The sequence below is a fragment of the Sebastes fasciatus genome, chromosome 22 (assembly GCF_043250625.1).
Source record: "Sebastes fasciatus isolate fSebFas1 chromosome 22, fSebFas1.pri, whole genome shotgun sequence".
NCBI lineage: Eukaryota > Metazoa > Chordata > Actinopteri > Perciformes > Sebastidae > Sebastes > Sebastes fasciatus.
The window spans coordinates 1,831,103-1,850,436 of record NC_133816.1 but is presented as its reverse complement, the minus strand read 5'-3'; the positions used below and the strand labels follow the sequence as shown (position 1 = coordinate 1,850,436).

Below are 19,334 nucleotides of genomic sequence, written 5' to 3'. Positions count from 1 at the left end.
CACCCTCATGGGGTGGTATCTGTGTCTATATATATATATGTTCTTCTCTCTGTTTCATGTGTTGCTTCTTGTTGTACTTAAGTACATACTGCACTTAAAGGGACTGTTTGTAACTTTTTACACGTATAAATCACACGGGTCGGTGTCCCATACGTGCTCACGTGTGGCTACACTGTTCAGACTCAGACTCCAACACAAACTACACGGAAGCACCAAAACCTCTTGGTTGTATCTAGTGAAGCCCGTCTGTTAAACGGTGTTGGCCGCGGTCGGAGGACGCGGGGGAGACCGTAGCTTTGGTCTCCAGGACCGGAGTCTCTGCTGTACTCTGCTCCTCTGCCTGCTTGCCTTCACTCAGCTCGCTCCACCTCACGTGCATGCGCGCACACTCCACACTGCAGAAGACTTCATAGCTCTGAGAATATCTAGTGGAGGTTCAGTGGACGTTTGTGCAGAAATAACTACTGCAGCTCCTCCAGACCAACAGAGGTTTCCCGTGTCTTGTGAAGTGACGGGGCTCCGCAGAGAGAAACGTTATCGTCTCCGACCAAAACTACGGTGTCTCCCCTGTTCCCTCCGGCCGCGGTCTGGAGGCTGAAGCAGGAAAAGCCAACACTAGGATCAGCAGTGATTCACGGAGAGACCTTCGTCTGGTCAGCTAACATTACTGCCAAGCAGCTGAAATAAAGAGTGATATTGTGCTTTTAGCTGACGTGTGTCGCCTCACTGTGTTGAGTGATGCTCGTTCATGTCTATGTAGAGCGAAGACAAGCACGAGCAACAGGACGCTGACTTTCGTTGACTTAACGGCCACAGGTGTCGCTGTTAACAAGAAATTTCTGATTCTTACAAACAGTCCCTTTAAGTACAATTTTGAGGTATTTATATTTACTTGAGTATTTCTGTTTTATCCTGAATACTTATACTCTACTTCAATTTGGAGGCAAAAGTAGTACTATTTACTCCACTACATTTTGTTTGATAACTTTAGTTACTAGTAACTTTGCAGATTTATATCATTCATACAAAATATATAAATCAACTAATGAATGACGATGTATTGTTACAGGTTAAGCAATCCAGCAGTGTATAATTCAAATCAGCTCCACCTTTACCAGCTGCAACATTAAGTGATGAAGACAATAATGCATCACTAATTATAATACTGTAATATAATATGATTCGGAAATATCAATTTGCAGAATAAGTCCTTTTACTTTCGGTACTTTAAGTATATTTTGCTAATACTTCTTTTACTTCTTGAGTAAGATTTAGAATGCAAGATTTTTACTTGTGACAGAGTATTTTTACACTGTGGTATTACTACTTTCACTTTTACTACAAGATCTGAATTCTTCTTCCCTACCACTGATTATTGAGGAAAATATAAACTTGACTAGAATGAAATATAGATAAAACATATTCCAGTTATATTGGCTAACATATTGGCTAACAACACTTTACATGGAGGTTTGCACATGAGTAATAAAGCTAAAGATTTCTGTTAGTGCGTCTACTTCACTCTCTGTCTCTGTCTCTGTCTCAGTCTCTGTGTTTCAGTGTCCTGGTTAAGAAATGCCAGTCCTGTTTACTCTCTTGGAGATAAAGCTCCTCCTGGGTCTTTTTTTCTCTTGTCTTCTTCTGCCAAATGATACCAACTGATGCACACATGCCTCTCTCTCTCTCTCTCTCTCTCTCTCTCTCTCTCTCTCTCTCTCTCTCTCTCTCTCTCTCTCTGTCTCTCTGAAGGCATCTCTGCTTCTCCCCAGGCTGCAGGAACAAATCCCAAACCCCATGACAAACCTATTTATACCTAATAAATGTGTGTGCACTCACACATTCATCTCTGGCGGCCCACTCTATTTTATTTTCTTGTGCACAAGTCTGTTTTCCGGGGCGGTGTTCCAACCCACTAACCTACATTTTATTCAGCACATTTTTACATTCTGCAAAGACATGGAGGAGCTCAGCAGCGTGGCCTGTAGCAACACGGAGACCCATCTAGCTTTTCTCAACTTTAATATCCTGACCCACTTCCTCACAAACACGGCTGCACTGACCTCTCAATCCGGGAAGTTTTATGGGATTAAAGACACATTTCTGGAGTCCTATTACAAAAGTTGAAAGAATAAAGAGGTGGTGTTTGTTTAAACTGGCTGTCTAATATGGAGTCATAGGAGAGCCATAAAAAAGAATATATCTGTAAAAGATTAAGAAAATAAATGTTGAAATATAAAGAGGAATAAATAAAAGAATAGATAAGTAACTTATAAATTGGAAATATGAAGCGGAATAAATAAATAAGTAAATATAAAAATGTGGAAATATTAAGAGAAATAAAATAAAAAAATCAATAAGTAAAGCAATAGGGAAACGAATACATAAATTACATTAAAAAATTTAAATAAATAAATAAATAAAATACATAAATAAGTATATACATAAATAAATGAAAAAATACATGTGAAAATAAATCAAAATGCTTATAATTATTTTATATGTTATTATTTGTCTTTATGTTTCCACATTTATTTGTTCTTTTATTTATTTCTCTTTATATTTTCTAATTTTTTAATTTACTTATTTATGCCTTTATTTATTAAAAGAATAAATAAGTAAACAAAATTGGGAAATATAAAGACAATTAAATAAAACAATAAATAATTGAAACAATAAAACAATAGGTAAAGCAATAGGGAAAATAATAAGGAAAAATAAAGGGATAAAAATAATTAAATGGCATTAAATAAAAACGAAATACATATTATAAAATGTAATATACATAAAAGTCATTTATATGCAATTAAAATGCTTATAATATTTTTGTATTTGTCTTTATGTTTCCATATTTATTTATTGTTTAATCTGTTTCTATTTCCATATTTTTCTATTTACTTATTTATTAATTTACTTATTCCTCTTCATATTTCCACATTTTTTTGTTATTTATTTAGAGATTTATTATTTTTTACGTCAATCCTATGACTCCACAGTTGTTTCTTATTATTGTTTAATACAGAGTGTAATAAAGTCCAGCTGATGGCAGTAATGAGATGAGCCTGCCTGCCTTGAGATGGATTTCTTCTTGATTTTAGAAACACACACAGACTTCAGCCAGATTCCCCCTTTTTAAAAGTGCTTTTTTGGACGCCCAAAACAGATTATGATTTATTAGTCATCCTTAATTATCCCTTTTTGTTTTTTTATTTGTTATTGTGTACAACTGTTGCTATTGTCAAATTAGTTATATAGATAACAGTATATTTATATAATATCATTACTGGTCTTGTGTAATAATCTTTGTCTCTGTTGTTTTTCATGTTTCTTCTCTTCTCATTATTCTTCTCTTTTCCTCCCTGTTTTTGCATATCTTGTGAGCTCCACAGTCCACGTTAATTTTTCTACCAGGAAGCAGTCAAACTGTTTGTGTCTGCATGAATTACACGGAGGAACACGTCCTCTACATAGAACTAGATGAGTTAGTGTATCTACTGTTAAATATAACTCTATATACTACTATACACTATACCATCACCGCTAGATGGCAGCACTGCATTAAGTCACTGCAAGTCTGACACTTCCAGAGAAGAAGCTGATTTGATAACTTTATGGGACAGAAAGACTGAAAGTAGTACATTTAAGTGAATACACAATCATATAGTGTGTGTGTTTTTTTCCCCTGTATGGAATACTCCTCAACGTTAATGCATGCTACCTCTACTACAACCTGAAATAAGAAGCAAAACATTCAAATCTGTAAATGTGGTGTGAGGAATTATTTTACAGGTCAAATTATTGGATTTAATTGCTAATAATCTTATAGTAAGTTTTCTAGAAAAAAATAGTAATTGGTAATAATTCTAGGGGAGAAATAGATAATTAGTACACCTCCAATTACAGCAATTAATTACAGCATAATAACAGTATAAGATCTTGTAGTAAGTGCAAAGTAGGTCAGAACCTGCACAAAACATTTGTCTACAGTATTCTACTGTATTTAAGAAGAATTAGTATTTAAGAATAAAATTTCGAATAATTAATTAATAACAAATTTACTTATAAATAGAACGTTCTTTCAAGGGAAATCCACAACTGCTTTTAAACTCAACACAAATAACTAAAATAAAGTCAGAACTTTGTTAATTATATTATATTTAACTATTATCAAATTACATAGTTATTCCAAGAAAAGTTTAAAGAAATTGTAAAGGGAATAACACAATAATAAAATGTATTTCTTGTTGCCTATGATCGTTTTGTTTATCGTTTGTTTACATCTTTTTTTACACGATTATGCAGAAAATGCAATGGAAATATTTCTACTATACTTATTGTATCCTTCTTGGTGGTTAAAAGTAACTCCACGTTGTGTGTATTTACCATCACAGGCCAGCAGATAGAAGCCTTGTACAATAAACGTAACCTACAGTTCATAAAATACTTAAACTATTAATTATCTTTGTTTAAACATATATACAACTATCTTTAGCTTTACTGGTAACTATATTATATCTGTATGGCTAAAACATATCAAACATTGAACATTGATCAGTGTGCTAAATCACTACTTCATATAATGCATGTTGTGTCTGTCTGCTGTTTTAATGACAAACATTCACACCAGCTCAGTTTTCACTTTTTTTATTTTTCCCCCCAAAACTCAGAGCCGTAACAAAAATACAAGCATTTTTTTTTTTTAATATGATCTCAGTCATTTACATATTCATATAGATGTACAAGTGAGAGCCGGTGAGCAAAAGTGCTTTAAAAATCATCTTTGAATAATATTCATTTCATCATTAGAAAAAAAAAAAAAGGAGAGACACTGAAGAAGAAAATCAGACTTTAATATACAGGTTTAAAAGTAAATATGATGAAAAAAATAAAGGAATAAATCAGTGCTTTCACAAGCAGACCTGGCAACAGAGAGCAGTGGCTGAACATTTTCATTACTGTGGAGAGGGGAACCTTGTAACATCGACCTTTTAACACATATATCACTGCTTATGTCGAAGGTTTTCACAGGCCTTGATGTGTCGGAACATTTTTCATGACCCCTGAGGCCCAGAGGCAACGGCCGGGTGTGCAACAAATCACTGCTGTCACATGGAAACGGAAAAACCACTTCATTAGTTGTCGGCACCGTGAAGGTTTAACCACGGAGCTCAGGAAGAAGCTCAACATCCAAAAGTGTCAATCTGAATAAAGCTAGTTTTATTCCTGTTGCAGATTGCAACCAACAGAAACTTCCCCCGTGTAGGAGAACTAAAACTTGAAAGTCTCTCTTTAGAGTCAGAGTTTGGTTTGTCCGTTCTGGGCTACCGTAGAAACATGGCAGACTAAGTGAAGAGGACCCGCTCCCTATGTAGATATGAAGGACTCATTCTAAGGCAATGAAAACACAACGATTCTTATTTTCAGGTGACACTAAAGAAAACATACTTATTAATATTATATTAAAGCCCAGTCGTGCAGCAGTTCGTGAAATATTCACGAAATTGAATGTATTGATTTGTGTTGGTAAACACCGGGAAGTACAGAGAGCGATGAACGCCGTGTACAGAGGAGGTCGGGGTGGATGGGTGGGTGAAAAACACAGGACTTTCGGCCAGTAGACCGTTATTAGTGTCCCGGGTGAAACCAGAAGTCAAAGTAGACTTATTTGTCACGTAACTACCGTACTTAATTTACCCCACTTCCAAATTTATTTTAACCCAAACCACCATCTTTGACTAAACTGAACTAAGTAATTTTTGTCGTGTAACTTCCGTAAGTTATGGCACTTCTGGTGTTATTTAAACACAAACACAATCCTTTCCTAAACTAAGTAATTTTGTGGCCTAATCTTAACCAAGCCGATCTTTTCCTAAACCTAACTAAGTAGTTTTATTTTGAAAAGACTGGGGCGGAAATTAAAGTCGTGCTGAGCGTCACGAAAAAAAGGGAAATTCGTGGTACACAAATCAAATAGATTCAATTTCGTGACTATTTCATGAACTGCCGTGGGACTGTGTTGTAAATGCATTTCCGCCAATAGATCCCCCTAAATGTTACACACTGTAAGATATAGTGTTCAATGGAATTCCCAATTTGTGGTATTTCGAGCTAAATTTAAACCACAATGAGGAATATTTCTGCAAGGAGTTCAGTTTTTGTCTCTAGACACCAAATAGCTGTGACGTATACTTGGGCTCAAAAGGTCTCTGCCGGGGGTTAATCTGCAATATCGGGCGTCAAGGAGAAGAGGAAATGAAAACCCTTCAGAAGATTCAAACATCTCGACCGGACGACTTCTCAGAGGAGGCGGAGAAGAAAAATAACATTCACTCAGCTGGGATCAAGGCCGGACCGCGAAACAACACACACACACAAACTTTAAAACAATGCAGAGCAGATGGAAACAAACACGAGACTGTGTTCGCTTTGTTGTTTTGACCCAGTTGGGCGACAAGACGGAGGACGAGACGAATCAGCTCCGTCTGTCTTTGGGATTTGGAGGTGATGAGAAGTGTCTTTATTTCTTTCCCTAAAGTAGTTGTAACGAGGAGGAAATATCCCACAAATCCCTTTTTAAAGAGTCAAATTACTCCTTCATCGGGTTTTCATTAATCACTGCTCCTCGCGTTTCGTTAAAGAAAGAAAAGGAAGTTGGTTGACTGTAACCGAGACCCTAATCGACATCACAAACTGGAGCGTGTTTGTGTGTGTGTGTGTGTGTGTGTGTGTGCGGGGAAAGTAACCGACTTGTTGAGGAACTGAGAGTGTGTAAGCTGACCTGTCTATATCTAAATAAATCAACGAGGCTCGGCGTGTTTTTTCCTCCGCCGTGTGGTCTTCATGTGCTGCTCATAGTTTCCCCTCACACACACACACACACTTGCATTTTCAGACATCACTATCTCTTTTCACACACACACACACACACACACACACACACACACACACACACACACACACACACACACACACACACACACACACCAACAACCCTGATACCCTGTGAAGTATGTGTGTAACTGAACAAGTGCCTGTTTCATGGCTCCCATTTCCCTGCTGTAATACCATCCCCATGCTCCCGTGTGTGTGTGTGTGTGTGTGTGGTGGGTTTATTTCCGTGTGTTTCTATGAAGGTGAGTTGTGTGCATGTACAGGTGTGTTATTTCATGTGTATGTGGTCCAAGCGGAGACCCACAATGCAGAGGATGACAGACACACCGGGTTGAGGTGGAAAGGCCTTTGTTGCCGCCGCCGTGCAGTTCGAGCCCCCGTCTCCTCTTACCACAACAGATATAGGTCAGAGCCGCCGTGCTGACTACAGCAGGAAACAGCACCGTACAGCTCCTATAGGTGGGCAGCGGGTATAGAGGGGTGGGTGTCAACTTAACCCCTGGGGATTTTTTTCAACAACTAAAGTCTGCAGCAACAAGAAACAACACCTGGTAGATGGAGCAACAGCATCTGGCAGCATCATAGAGGATATGCAAATAAGAAATATAAAATGCAATGGAAAGGCAACAAAAAGGTGGTTTAGATATTTTCTGTCTTAATTTGGATACTTTGCACTTCCATGTAGTACACTACTTACACACGTAAGTGTACTACTACGAAGTGCTTGAATATTGACAGGGTAGTGTTGTCTCAAATCAAACACGGCTGTTGTGCACTTACCGGAAATGATGATTGCAACATTTCACCGCTTCTTCTTTTTAAAGGAACAGTGTGTTACATTTCAGGGGATCTATCAACCGAAATGGAATATTCATATTATATTTTCATTAGTGTATAATCACCTGATACTAGGAATCGTTGTGTTTCTGTTAGCTTAGAATGAGTCCTTCATATCTACATAGGGAGCGGGTTCTCTTCATGTTGCTCCTCCATGTTTCTACAGTAGCCCAGAACGGACAAACCAAACTCTGGCTCTAAAGAGAGACTTTCATGTTTCTACGTTACCTTAAGACCTCCGCAGCTTGCCATTTGCACAAGTTGGTCTCTCCTAAAGTTAGGCATTGAACTTGATTGGTTAGGGTTAGGGTTAGGGTTAGGACTAACCCTAACCCTAGGTCGTTGGGTTTTTGCAAGTTTACTCAATTTGAGGGTTACCTCCCAGACACAGCCGCTAGACTGCAGATTGACTCTTCTCCTTTTAGGACCTCTCGTGCGGGTTAGCTTAAAAGTTCTTTTGTGTGATATAGCTGAGAAAAAGCAGTAAGGGGAGCTTGAGTTGGCGGTGTTTTGTCAAACTACTATTTCAAAGTGATATTTCACATGTGAAAACATTTTCAATTGTGCTTCTTTGTAAGGGTTTCGCCAACATGCTACCCATATAGATATGTAGCTAATGTTAGCGCTAGTTTCTACATGTAGCCAAAGTCAAATGTTTAGCACACAGCAACTGTTAGCTAGCTAGCAAGTGGTCAAACCACAATAAAAAAAAGGTCTTTTTGATTTTGCTCAGAACAGAACGAACAGAAGCTAATGATGCTAGCATGTTAGCCGCAAGCAGCATTAGCGTAGTTCACTTTGGTACGACTCCAACCATAAAGCACTGCTGAAAACCAAACCACAGTGTGTGTTCAGGTCAAAGGCTGCCCTGCAAAGTGTGCAAACAGCAGCCTCCAGGCCTAATGATGACAAAACAGACAATGCATCCTTATCAGGGACGGGGGTAGTGTGGTGATAATAAGGTCTGTTAAGGTCTGTTGGGGCTGAACAAACTGTTTTGACACAAACAACAAAGCGGTGAAACAGGATAAACAAAAAGCGAAAGGCACATGAATTTATCTGTTCTTGCCATCTGGCTCGTGTCCACAAAGACCTTATATCCTCAGTTTAAGAGGAAGTGCTATCCAGGATCACTGACACCAGAGTTTCTTACACTGCAGGCCAGAAAACAAAACATGTATTGGCGACTCACATGACCAAAAAGGCCTAGATCGTTTTAATGAGACTGTGCTCCAGAGCAAGACACAATTTACTCCATTCAGGTCCCATGCTCCGAAAGACTCCGCATCCCTTGATCTAATTCATTATGTTCAGAAACGTAGAGCCGACCATGGACGCGCTACAGAAGCGCTCCATTGTCCACAAGTCTTGATGGATATCAGCCACTGTCTTAAATAACATGTTCTGTGAATACGACTGGTTGAACTTAATTCAAACAAAAAAAGGATAGAAAGGAAAGTACATTGAGATAACCAGTTCTCAGACAGTCAGTTTCTTTGTGAAGACGAGAGACAGGAGTCTCGTTCCCGTGAGACCAGAGTCTAAGATTGTCCATTAAGAAAACAGGAAACGTGGTGTTTGTCATCCTTCGCAAATCTCCCATATTGTCTTGTTTCCCATTTTCATTTTCCTTAGGTTGATCGAGAGAGAGAACAGCACTAAGAGAGTCCAACAGGTGTGTCGATGTCGTCTCTACTGTTTTGTTTCCAAAAGGTTAGAAACGTCTCCAACCACCCGTCAATCACCTTGTTTTCATTAAACGGCAGAAAGAGTCCTTGTTTCTGTTCTGCTCATGCTTCCTTTGTTTCTTTAAATGACAGGAAAAATCAGTGTGATGAGATGGCAAAACAAAAGCCTTCTTAATCCCATCAGGTTGGTTTCAATCACCAGTTTCATCCTAGAAGAGACAAATGCACTGATTGATTGAAACGAAAAACAACAAAAATCGAAAGCTGTCTTTTTCTTTTATCCGCCCGTCTGCACGTAGAGCGCACGAACGGCAAATAGAAACAATGCCTCTAATCTCTTTCTCTTTATCACTCAGCGTCTCTTCAGTTTCCTCATTTCATCAACCAAGGAAGGGAGGAAAGAGAACAAAACAGAGGAGAGAAAGTCTTCTCTCTCTTTGTCAATCAATTCCGCTGCATCTCGATAGTTTCTCTATTCGTAGGTCAGCATCCGGCCGGCACGTCTGACATGAAGTCAAACTCGTTCTGACCCAGCCAGAGCTCAGGCAGCTCGTTGGCTCGGTCCAAACCCAGCTCCACCACCAGAGACATGAGAACCTCCTCGTCCACGGGCTCAAAGTCGATAATTCCACCTGCACCGGCGCTTTGGTTCCCCATGCTGATGCCGACGCCCATCCCACCTCCACCGAGGCCTCCGGACGGCCCCAGAAGCTGGTTACCTGTGCCCAGAGGCGATCCACCAAAGCCCCTTTGAGCTCCACCGGGTGCTGGGTGTCCGGCAGCAGCGCCGGCGAGGTTCTGGTAGTGCGAGTTGAGCTTCTGCAGCTGCATGCTGGCGATGAGGTGCGGCCCCGTCTGGAGGCAGAAGGGCTGAGGTTTGGAGAGCGGAGCCGACGACAGCGATGACCCGGGCGAGGAGGCGCCGCCGGCGGACGGGGAGAACGGCACGACGGAGGTTTTGGAAGACGGGTAGTGGAGCAGGGAGCTGAGAGGAGAGGAGGAGGAGGAGAGGTCCTTCATCGCAGCGTGGGCGTTGCCAGGAAACAGCAGTGAGGTCATCACCAGGAAAACACCAGAGCCTGCAGGAAGAAAAGGGAGATGTTACGCAATGATGTCATCAAACTTGGACAGGAGGAGATGAGCTTGTTAGCTAAACAGAGGCTCCATCATGTAGGCTAGATGTCATTAAAGACAAAACTTCACTGTAAGGTGTATCTCGATAGAAACAGATGATGAAATGGAAACATGTAACATCCTCTTTATATGACAATAAAAACACACTTCACAGTTTAAACCAGATGCACGCAGATAATACGGAATTATCATCAAATAGTTTGCCACTTTTGGAAATATATATTCTCTTGCTGAGAGTTAGATGAGAAAATCGATACCACTCTATATTGATCTGCTCATCTATCTCTCAGCAAGAAAACAAACATGCATATTTTACAAAATGTCAAACTATTCCAACTGAAAAGGTTCTTGAGGCTACATGCTTAAAAGCTGAACACATGAAGCAGGATGATTATTACATATTATTATAATATGCATTAGCGTAGAAGCTTTTGATGTTTTGATGTATACACACATTTGAACATTTTTTTCAGCTCATATTCTGCTGTACAAAACTGAACCTGCTCACTATGTGTATGAATTTATTAGCATTTCTATGTGACATTTCAAAACTGGAGTTGCTCTTCATCAGTTTTAAGTGTTGTTGGTTTTGAGAACAGCTCCAGCTAGAAACATCACACACAGGTGGGAATCAATTCATGAACCTGCTTTGTTTATGTTGTTGCTTGCACCTGTGTGCATGTTTCTACTCTTCAATCTGTTATCATGGCAACAACTGTGATGCACATAAGGAGTAGCTATGTAGGCTTCATATTATGGTGCAGAGTCACTGGACAGAAATATTTGTTTCATATTGTTTGGTTTGTGATGTGATGTGAAATCGTTCAGATTTGATTAATTGATTTTTCAAGAATTATATGACAGCCTACGACATAAAGAATGGTACCGAGTTAAATGTCAGCTGGAAGAAAAGCACTGTGTTTTCATGAAATATTAATACATGGCAAAAGATTACAGTAATGGAATAGTGTGACATTTTAGGGAATTCACTTTGTTGCAGAGAGTTAGATCAGAGGATCGGTGCCACTTTTGTATCTGTCCGTTAAATATGAAGCAACGGCCAATTAATTGATTAATGGTGAAAATACAGCAGATTAATCAATAATGAAAATAATGTAGTTAGTAATAAATCCTCCTAAATCCTATACACTGGACCTTTAAAGGTCCCATATTGTAAAAAGGGACATTTTCAGGTCTTTTATATCATAAAGCAGGTTTAAGTTCTATATAAATACTGTGAAAGAATCGGAATGCTTAATCCACAGAGAGATACACACAGCCCGTATAAAGAAACTGAGCTTTTGAAACAAGGCGTCAGGATTTCTGTCCATTTGTGATGTCACAAATCTACAATATTTAGACCATTTCAAAGTTTTAAACGTAAACATTCTAAATGGGTCCCAGTTTATTTCCTGTTGCAGTGGATGTGAATGACATCAGTTGACAGGACGTAAACATGGACCCAAGCTGTTGCAATTCTCTTGAAATGTACTAAAACGGAGCGTTTCAGACAGAGGGTGAATTCAAGCAGACAGCATGAGGAAAATAAAGTTTTTTTTAAACATTAAAGTAGGTAAACATGTTTTAGTAGAAACCCAACATACACTTAAGAACCTGAAAACGAGCATGATGTGGGACTTTAAGTAACAATACAGAGTGTTTTCACAGTGTGGTATTACCGTAAGTAAAGGATCTGAATACTTCCTCTACCACTGAAAACATTTGCTCACTAAAGACAGGATGACAAATAACTTAAGTGGTCATTAAATAGCGTTTCCTGACAAACACGTGGCCGCTTCAGACCGCAACAACAATGGCGTTGTTGAGTTAAGAGCCGTTCTTATGACTCTCTAAATCACCGACTGTCTGGGAAACACGCCGTCCCCGGTGACTCCATGTGTTTCACACTGACTTTGTGTGTATTCGCTTGATGTCTGCTTTTCCTCTTGACCTATTGAGCAGCAAATGAAGCATGAAAAGGTGCGGGGAGACGGCCTGCGGGTACTAACGGGGGTTACTGAGTGTTTATAGGTCGATGTGTGTGAATGGAGCTCACGACACAACAGAGCCTTTGAGGATCTCAGAGAGTGACCGGGTCACATGGCGGGATAAATACATACGAGCCATGAGAACACAGCATATGTCTGAGTGTGTGTGTGTGTGTGTGTGTGTGTGTGTGGGAGAAAGTGTGTGTTGTGTGAAGCAAAACGTCATTGAGAAAGTGTGGGTTTTTTAGTGTGTGTGAAGCCCTCCTGCAGAAAGACTCCTCGAGGCTCATGTTAAAGTCCCCGAGCTGGTTTATATTACATACAGTTCAAACAGCATGTGTGCCTTAACACACACACACACACACACACACACACACACACACACACACACACACACACACACACACACACACACACACACACACACACACACACATCATGCGGCTATCCTTTGAGTAAGCCAATCACTTAATATGTGCACACACACACACATACACACACACACACACACACAAACATACACAGCCCCTCCTCCCAGCGCTGGCTCGTATTTAGCGAGAACATAATTGCTGCAGGCAGGCATGCAGCTGCACTCCACTGATAGAGTTAATACACACACAAAGATACCAAACAGCTGTCAATAGCAGGTCTGTGTGTGTGTGTGTGCGTGTGTGTGTGTGTGTTCATTATTCATTGACTGATTACTGTCAGGGCCAGGCTGCACATGGTGCCTCTGCATGCGCAACAGCTTTCCAGCACATTGAGTCCAGGAGACACAAACAAATAAAAAAACTGCACACATTCTTCTCTAGCGGCGCAGAAGAAGAAAACAGCTTTTTGGGGGTTTTGATAACTTAAAACTAAATAGAAACATGCATTTTTGCATTTTAAATATGCATTAGTGAACATTCTGGGGGTGAAAATCAGCCTATCTCACAAAATACTGATTCAATTATTCCACCGCTGGTTAACATGCATCCAGTTTGCAACAAATGTGGACCGTCCCGTTACAAATGAAACCCAAACTGTTTCTCAAAACCATCTGTTTACTTTGATTTGGTTTAAATCATCACAGACTTCAGGGTTTACTGATGTCATGTATCAGGAATTATGAGTATCGGAGGCATCAATGTGCAGCTTTAAAAGGTATCAGTTTGTTTTTCATTTTGTGGTGGGAGTGATTTTAATTGGACATCGTCATCGATCAAGCTCATTTCCAGATTCATATTTGTATTTTGGAGTTTCTACTTGAACATCTTTACATGCTTTAATGTTAAAAAAATTGTTTTTTAGTCATTCTGAATTAGGACTGTCCTCAACCAAAGAAGTTCTTAGTCGACTAACAATCATAAGATTTTGTCGACTAATCGATCGGTTGATTTAATCAACTGAGTTTCTCCACAAAGAATCACACTTTAAATCTGGTGTTTACCAGAGATGTGCTCAGAAGGTTCTTGGAAATAGACTTGTCGCGGTAGTCGGTGTTACCGGTGTTACCGGTGTTACCGGTGTTACCGGTGTTACGCGGTGGTCGGGCACACACTGATTACATTACACATTACACATTACACCGCCCCCACCATTGTTTTGCTTTTTTTTTTTTTTTACAGAAATAAAACCCATTTAGTTCATTTTGGCGTGTCACCGCCATGTTATCAAGAGATAGTTGGACGACGGACGCTACAAACTGAAAGTAAAAGTGTCTGCTCCGTACGGAGTCTCAGCTCAGAGCAGCAGGAGTCAGATAACACACACGTGAGAAGAGAGAGAGTTGACAGACAAGACGATGATGGAGGATTTGGTGTCAAAGCAAAAAGCAAAAGCGCCTATTTTGGCAATATTTCATATTTAAACCCAAGCAGTGCCGGGTGGAAACCTGCGGACCCCACAGCGAAGGTAGCAGCCGTAGTCTGATTATACCTGCACTCACCCTGTGTCTGAAACGCTCCATTTTAGTGCCTGTCTCTTCAAGAAAAGCTCAGTCTGCTCTGATTGGCTATCAAGAAAAATATGGTGCACCTTTGCAAAGCTAAAGAACCTGCATGTGACATATAAGACAAGTCTAATCTGGATTCATGTTTTCTGATCCAGAGAGCCCACTATAAACTGACTCGGTGGTCTAGACTCCAGATACCCAGATGGATGATCTGGTAGATTTTAATTCTATTTAAAGGGACTGTTTGTAAGAATCAGAAATGTCTTGTTAACAGCGACACCTGTGGCCGTTAAGTCAACGAAAGTCAGCGTCCTGTTGCTTGTGCTTGTGCTCGCTCTACATAGACATGAACGAGCATCGATCAAAACAGTGAGGAGACACACGTCAGCTAAAAGCACAATATCACTCTATATTTCAGCTGCTTGGCAGTAATGTTAGCTGACCAGACGAAGGTCTCTCCATGAATCACTGCTGATCCTAGTGTTGGCATGATTTTGTGGTGCACATGATACTTTGGAGATTTTATGTTTAGAAAAACACAGATCCCAAACATAGAAACTTTGCTAAAGGACCTGGAGTTCATCTTTAAAGAGATTCAAAATGATTGAATCAAGTTAGTCTTTTTGTTTTGATTCCTCAACAACATAATAAGAGTTCCAGTTGAGTTGTGAAACAGCCATTTATCAGCACTCAGGAAACACATGAAAACGCCTGGAGGAAGTTTTCTCACATGCACATCACAGCTTTTTTTCTGGCTGAAGACCATCTCAGAATAACACAAGCCTAAAGATGAGGATGGATTAGAGTCGGAGACCGTCCTCTCTTGCAGAGTAGGACGGGTATAGAGGAAGGACGCCGTGTGGAGCTGCTGGAGGACGGCCAATGTTTTTTCCTGTTCACAGCTGACTGACTTGTTGTGTTCTCCCAACACTTTTTATGAGTTTGTGAAACCGGCGCTGGCTTTAAATGGTTTCATTAGTCGGGCTGCTGTTGGCCGAGGACCGCTCTGCATTTACTTTATTTATCAGCTGTGAAAGTCTGACAGAACACAGGATACATACCTATAGTCTCCATGTCTATATCTATAATAAATGATATTAGGGCTGCAGCTAATGATTATTATCATATTGATTCATCACATAATCTACAGGAAATGTGTACAATGATATAAAACAGAAAAGAATTAGCAAATATTCACATTTGAGAGGCTTCTTTGGCCTTTTTGCTTGAAAAAAAACAAAACAAGACTTCAGTGATTATCAATATAGTTATCAGTTATATTTCTGCACATTTGAATAATCAACTACTAGATATTATACGAACATTACAGTGAACGAGAAGGTTATAAGAGGTTTAAAATGTGCCATAAAGTCACTATTTAGAAGCCAAACTACCAGCTAAGCCCAGATTTACTTCTTACAGGAATCATTTTAGGAGAAACAAGATGAAATCAATTCATTCATTAGTCACATAATTGGTTAATTATTGAAGTAAATTATGAAGCAAAAATGTCAAATATTCTCAGATTCCGGCTTTTTAAATGCTCCTTTTTTGGACTGTTGGTCCGACAAAACAAGCAACTTGTAGACATTACCTTCAATATCTTTTCTTACTTAATAAAAATAATAATTAATTGATAATGGAAGCAACATTTGCAGCCCAGTGTACGCGTACTATAGGGGGTACAGCGTTCATTAAAGTTACCGGTGTCAAAGTTAACGCAATAATAATGCAAATTTCTTTAACACAACTTGCAATTCTTAGGTTGTAGCAGCTCAGTTTTAAAGCTAGAGTGAAGATCCTGGTATCATATGAAACTAGTAAACCTGATGAATCCATCGGTACCAACCATGTCAGACTAGCTTGTCGTGAAGGAAAAACTGACATGTCCATTTTCAAAGGGGTCCCTTGACCTCTGACCTCCAGATCAGTGAATGTAAATGGGTTCTATGGGTACCCACGAGTCTCCCCTTTACAGACATGCCCACTTTATGATAATCACATGCAGTTTGGGGCAAGTCATAGTCAAGTCAGCACACTGACATACTGACAGCTGTTGTTGCCTGTTGGGCTGCAGTTTGCCATGTTATGATCTGAGCATATTGTTTTATTCTAAATGCAGTACCTGTGAGGGTTTCTGGACAATATCTGTCATTGTTTTGTGTTGTTAATTGATTTCCAATAATAAATATATATATACATTTGTATAAAGCAGCATATTTGTCCACTCCCATGTTGATAAGAGTATTAAATACTTGACAAGTCTCCCTTTAAGGTACATTTTGAATTTGCGATTAATCGCGATTAACTATGGATAATCATGTGATTAATTAATGTTTACTATTGATTACAATGATCAAAAACATAATTAACAGATTAATTGATAATGAAAGTAATAGATGTAGCCCATGGTATGCGTACTATGTATGGCAAAGTCACTAAAGTCACTGTTAAGTCCTCACTATGTCTCCCAATAGGAACACTGGAGGAAGTCAGTGTGGGGGAATAGAGGATAAAGTTCATTCTTCAGTTCTGGAGCTTTCTATCAAATCACATGGTCTTCATCACTTCAGCTTTCCAGCCAACATGAACTAGAAGTCCTTAAAGTGTTAAAGACAGGGTTAAACTGAACATCACCAGCTCCTAAATGAACCTTCCTGTTAGCTTGTTGTCAATAAATGTGATATAATTTTTTTTAATAAAAGTGCAATAACTTCATTATAAACGGACTATTGATCACTACACACACTATATGGCAATATTATAGTAATATCATAAGAATATTTTAGGAATGTTTCTGCAATTTGTCAGTAGGCTAAACACACACACACACACACACACACACACACACACGCACACACACACACACACACACACACACACACCAACAACAACAGAGGTTTCAATTACACAATTAAAGCATGACGAGCCAATTGAAACGCCAGTCTGTCCCTTTCACACACACACACACACACACACACACATGTTTATAGACAAAATTAGGACTTTTGAAAGAAACGTGACAAATGTGGACGTGCCTTTCCCAAGGTCCTAGAGTCCTGGGAATCAAAGTATTTCCGAGCCATGCTTCTACGAATACATCCATCTGTTGAGATTTTGTCTAAGGCTATATTTTGGTCAGAGCTGATTTTAATGCTCTAGAACTTTGACGCTCTAGAGCATTGTGGTGAGCTCGGAAAAATGAGGATGCCAAAAGTGTCCTGATATTGAAGGTGTGTTATCATAGAATTGTCCTCATTTGTCATGAAAACAAGTAGACACAAACACACACACACACACACACACACACACACATACACACACACACCATATGCTGCCCCAGCGTGACGCATTCACCACTTGCTTTAATTGCCTCCAACTCCATATTGAAGACGGTTAATGAGCCAATTTAAGAAGAAGAAAAAGGACTAATTTGACTTTTGTTCACCAAAGTTTGTGTCTGTTGCAACTTGTTAAACTTTTATAAACTGCAATTAAAAAGCTTGTGACACATTTCCATCGATTTAAGAGTGAAATGCATAAAGAATGCAAACTACTTCAAATAAACCAAAACGGAAAATAAACACATTTTTGGTTCCATTAAATTTCCATCAGCTTGATGTGTTTTGCAGTAATGTCTGCTGATGTCGTTCATGTCTACTATAAAATAATAACATTTATGTCTACTATAAAGATAATATCATTCATGTCTACTGTAAAGATAATAACATTCATGTCTACTATAAAATAATAATGTCCATGTCTACTGTAAAGATAATAACATTCATGTCTACTATAAAGATAATAACATTCATGTCTACTATAAAGATAATAACATTCATGTCTGCTATAAAGATAATATCATGTGAGTATAACAAGGAGAGCAAACTGGGTTCATTTGACATTTAGGAGCTGAAAGCAGAGAGTAAATGTACATTTGACTGAGTGTTTGCCTCCAGCTCGATGCAGAGAACCGCTTGACCTCATTTAAAATGTTATGTAAACACTTGAGGAGGGAAAAAAACTTTCAGCAGGCAGATTTACAGCCAAACACACACACACTGACAGAACCAGAACCAGAACCAGAACCAGAGGATAATAATACACCAACCTGTGAGAAAAGCCTGGTGCAGCCCTGAGAAGTCAGATAAAAGAGGATGAAAACAGTCCGGAGAGTCCAACGGGTCTGTAGTGGAGATAAAGACCAGTAAACTGGAGCTAAACTGGAGTTAAACTGGAATTAAACTGGAGCTAAACTGGAGTTAAACTGGAATTAAACTGGAATTAAACTAGAATTAAACTGGAATTAAACTGGAATTAAACTGGAGCTAAACTGGAAATAAACTGGAGTTGAACTGGTATCTTTAGAGAACCAGTGGCTTCATGGAGTGGGCTCTCTGGGCTCTCTGCAGAGACTCTGTCAGATCCTCAATGAGCTCTGTTTAGTGGCTCCCTCTCTCCTCACTGACCAGCCCACTATATGTGTGTGTGTGTGTGTGTGTGTGTGTGTGTGTGTGTGTGTTTGTCCGGGTCCCAAAACCAGGATCTGGATTCCCGAAGGATCCGGATGGGGATGGAGGCGGGGCTGCTTCAATCTGATTGGTTGAGGCAAACACCAGTGGGCGGGACTATAAATGTTGAGAAATTGAATAAAATTATGAATAAAGCAAATTATTGTTCATACATGAGCATTTATATGCATATGTACAGTATGACACTATTATCATGATATATATATATATATATATATATATATTCTATTTAATTGCATTTTTTATTTATTTTATTTAGTTTAAAGTAGTAGTTTTAATAAAAAAAAAAAAATCATATATATATATATATATATACATATATATATATATA

The 19,334-nt window shown here is 39.2% G+C and overlaps 1 protein-coding gene across 6 annotated transcripts; it reads right to left on the bottom strand.

The window, feature by feature from the left end:
• Positions 1-4,627: 4,627 nt before the first annotated feature.
• cited1 (Cbp/p300-interacting transactivator, with Glu/Asp-rich carboxy-terminal domain, 1) lies at positions 4,628-18,979 on the bottom strand. 6 transcript variants are annotated; one of them, XR_012592362.1, is made up of 3 exons: positions 18,583-18,979; positions 6,934-10,492; positions 4,628-6,901 (listed from the first exon to the last, which is right to left on the bottom strand). XR_012592362.1 is itself a non-coding variant. In XM_074623261.1 (2 exons), exon 2 carries the CDS (start codon positions 10,470-10,472, stop codon positions 9,897-9,899), a length of 576 nt encoding a protein of 191 aa, XP_074479362.1. In that variant the 5' UTR covers positions 10,473-10,492; positions 18,583-18,979; the 3' UTR covers positions 4,628-9,896. The 6 variants fall into 6 exon arrangements, 1 of the variants encoding a protein (XP_074479362.1); XR_012592363.1 differs by having other exon boundaries at positions 6,938-10,492; XR_012592361.1 differs by having other exon boundaries at positions 6,942-10,492.
• Between the last annotated feature and the right edge of the window lie 355 nt (positions 18,980-19,334).

Coding starts and splice junctions, on each gene's coding strand:
- cited1 (XM_074623261.1), bottom strand. CDS start 10,472: ATGACCTCACTGCTGTTTCCTGGCAACGCCCACGCTGCGATGAAGGAC.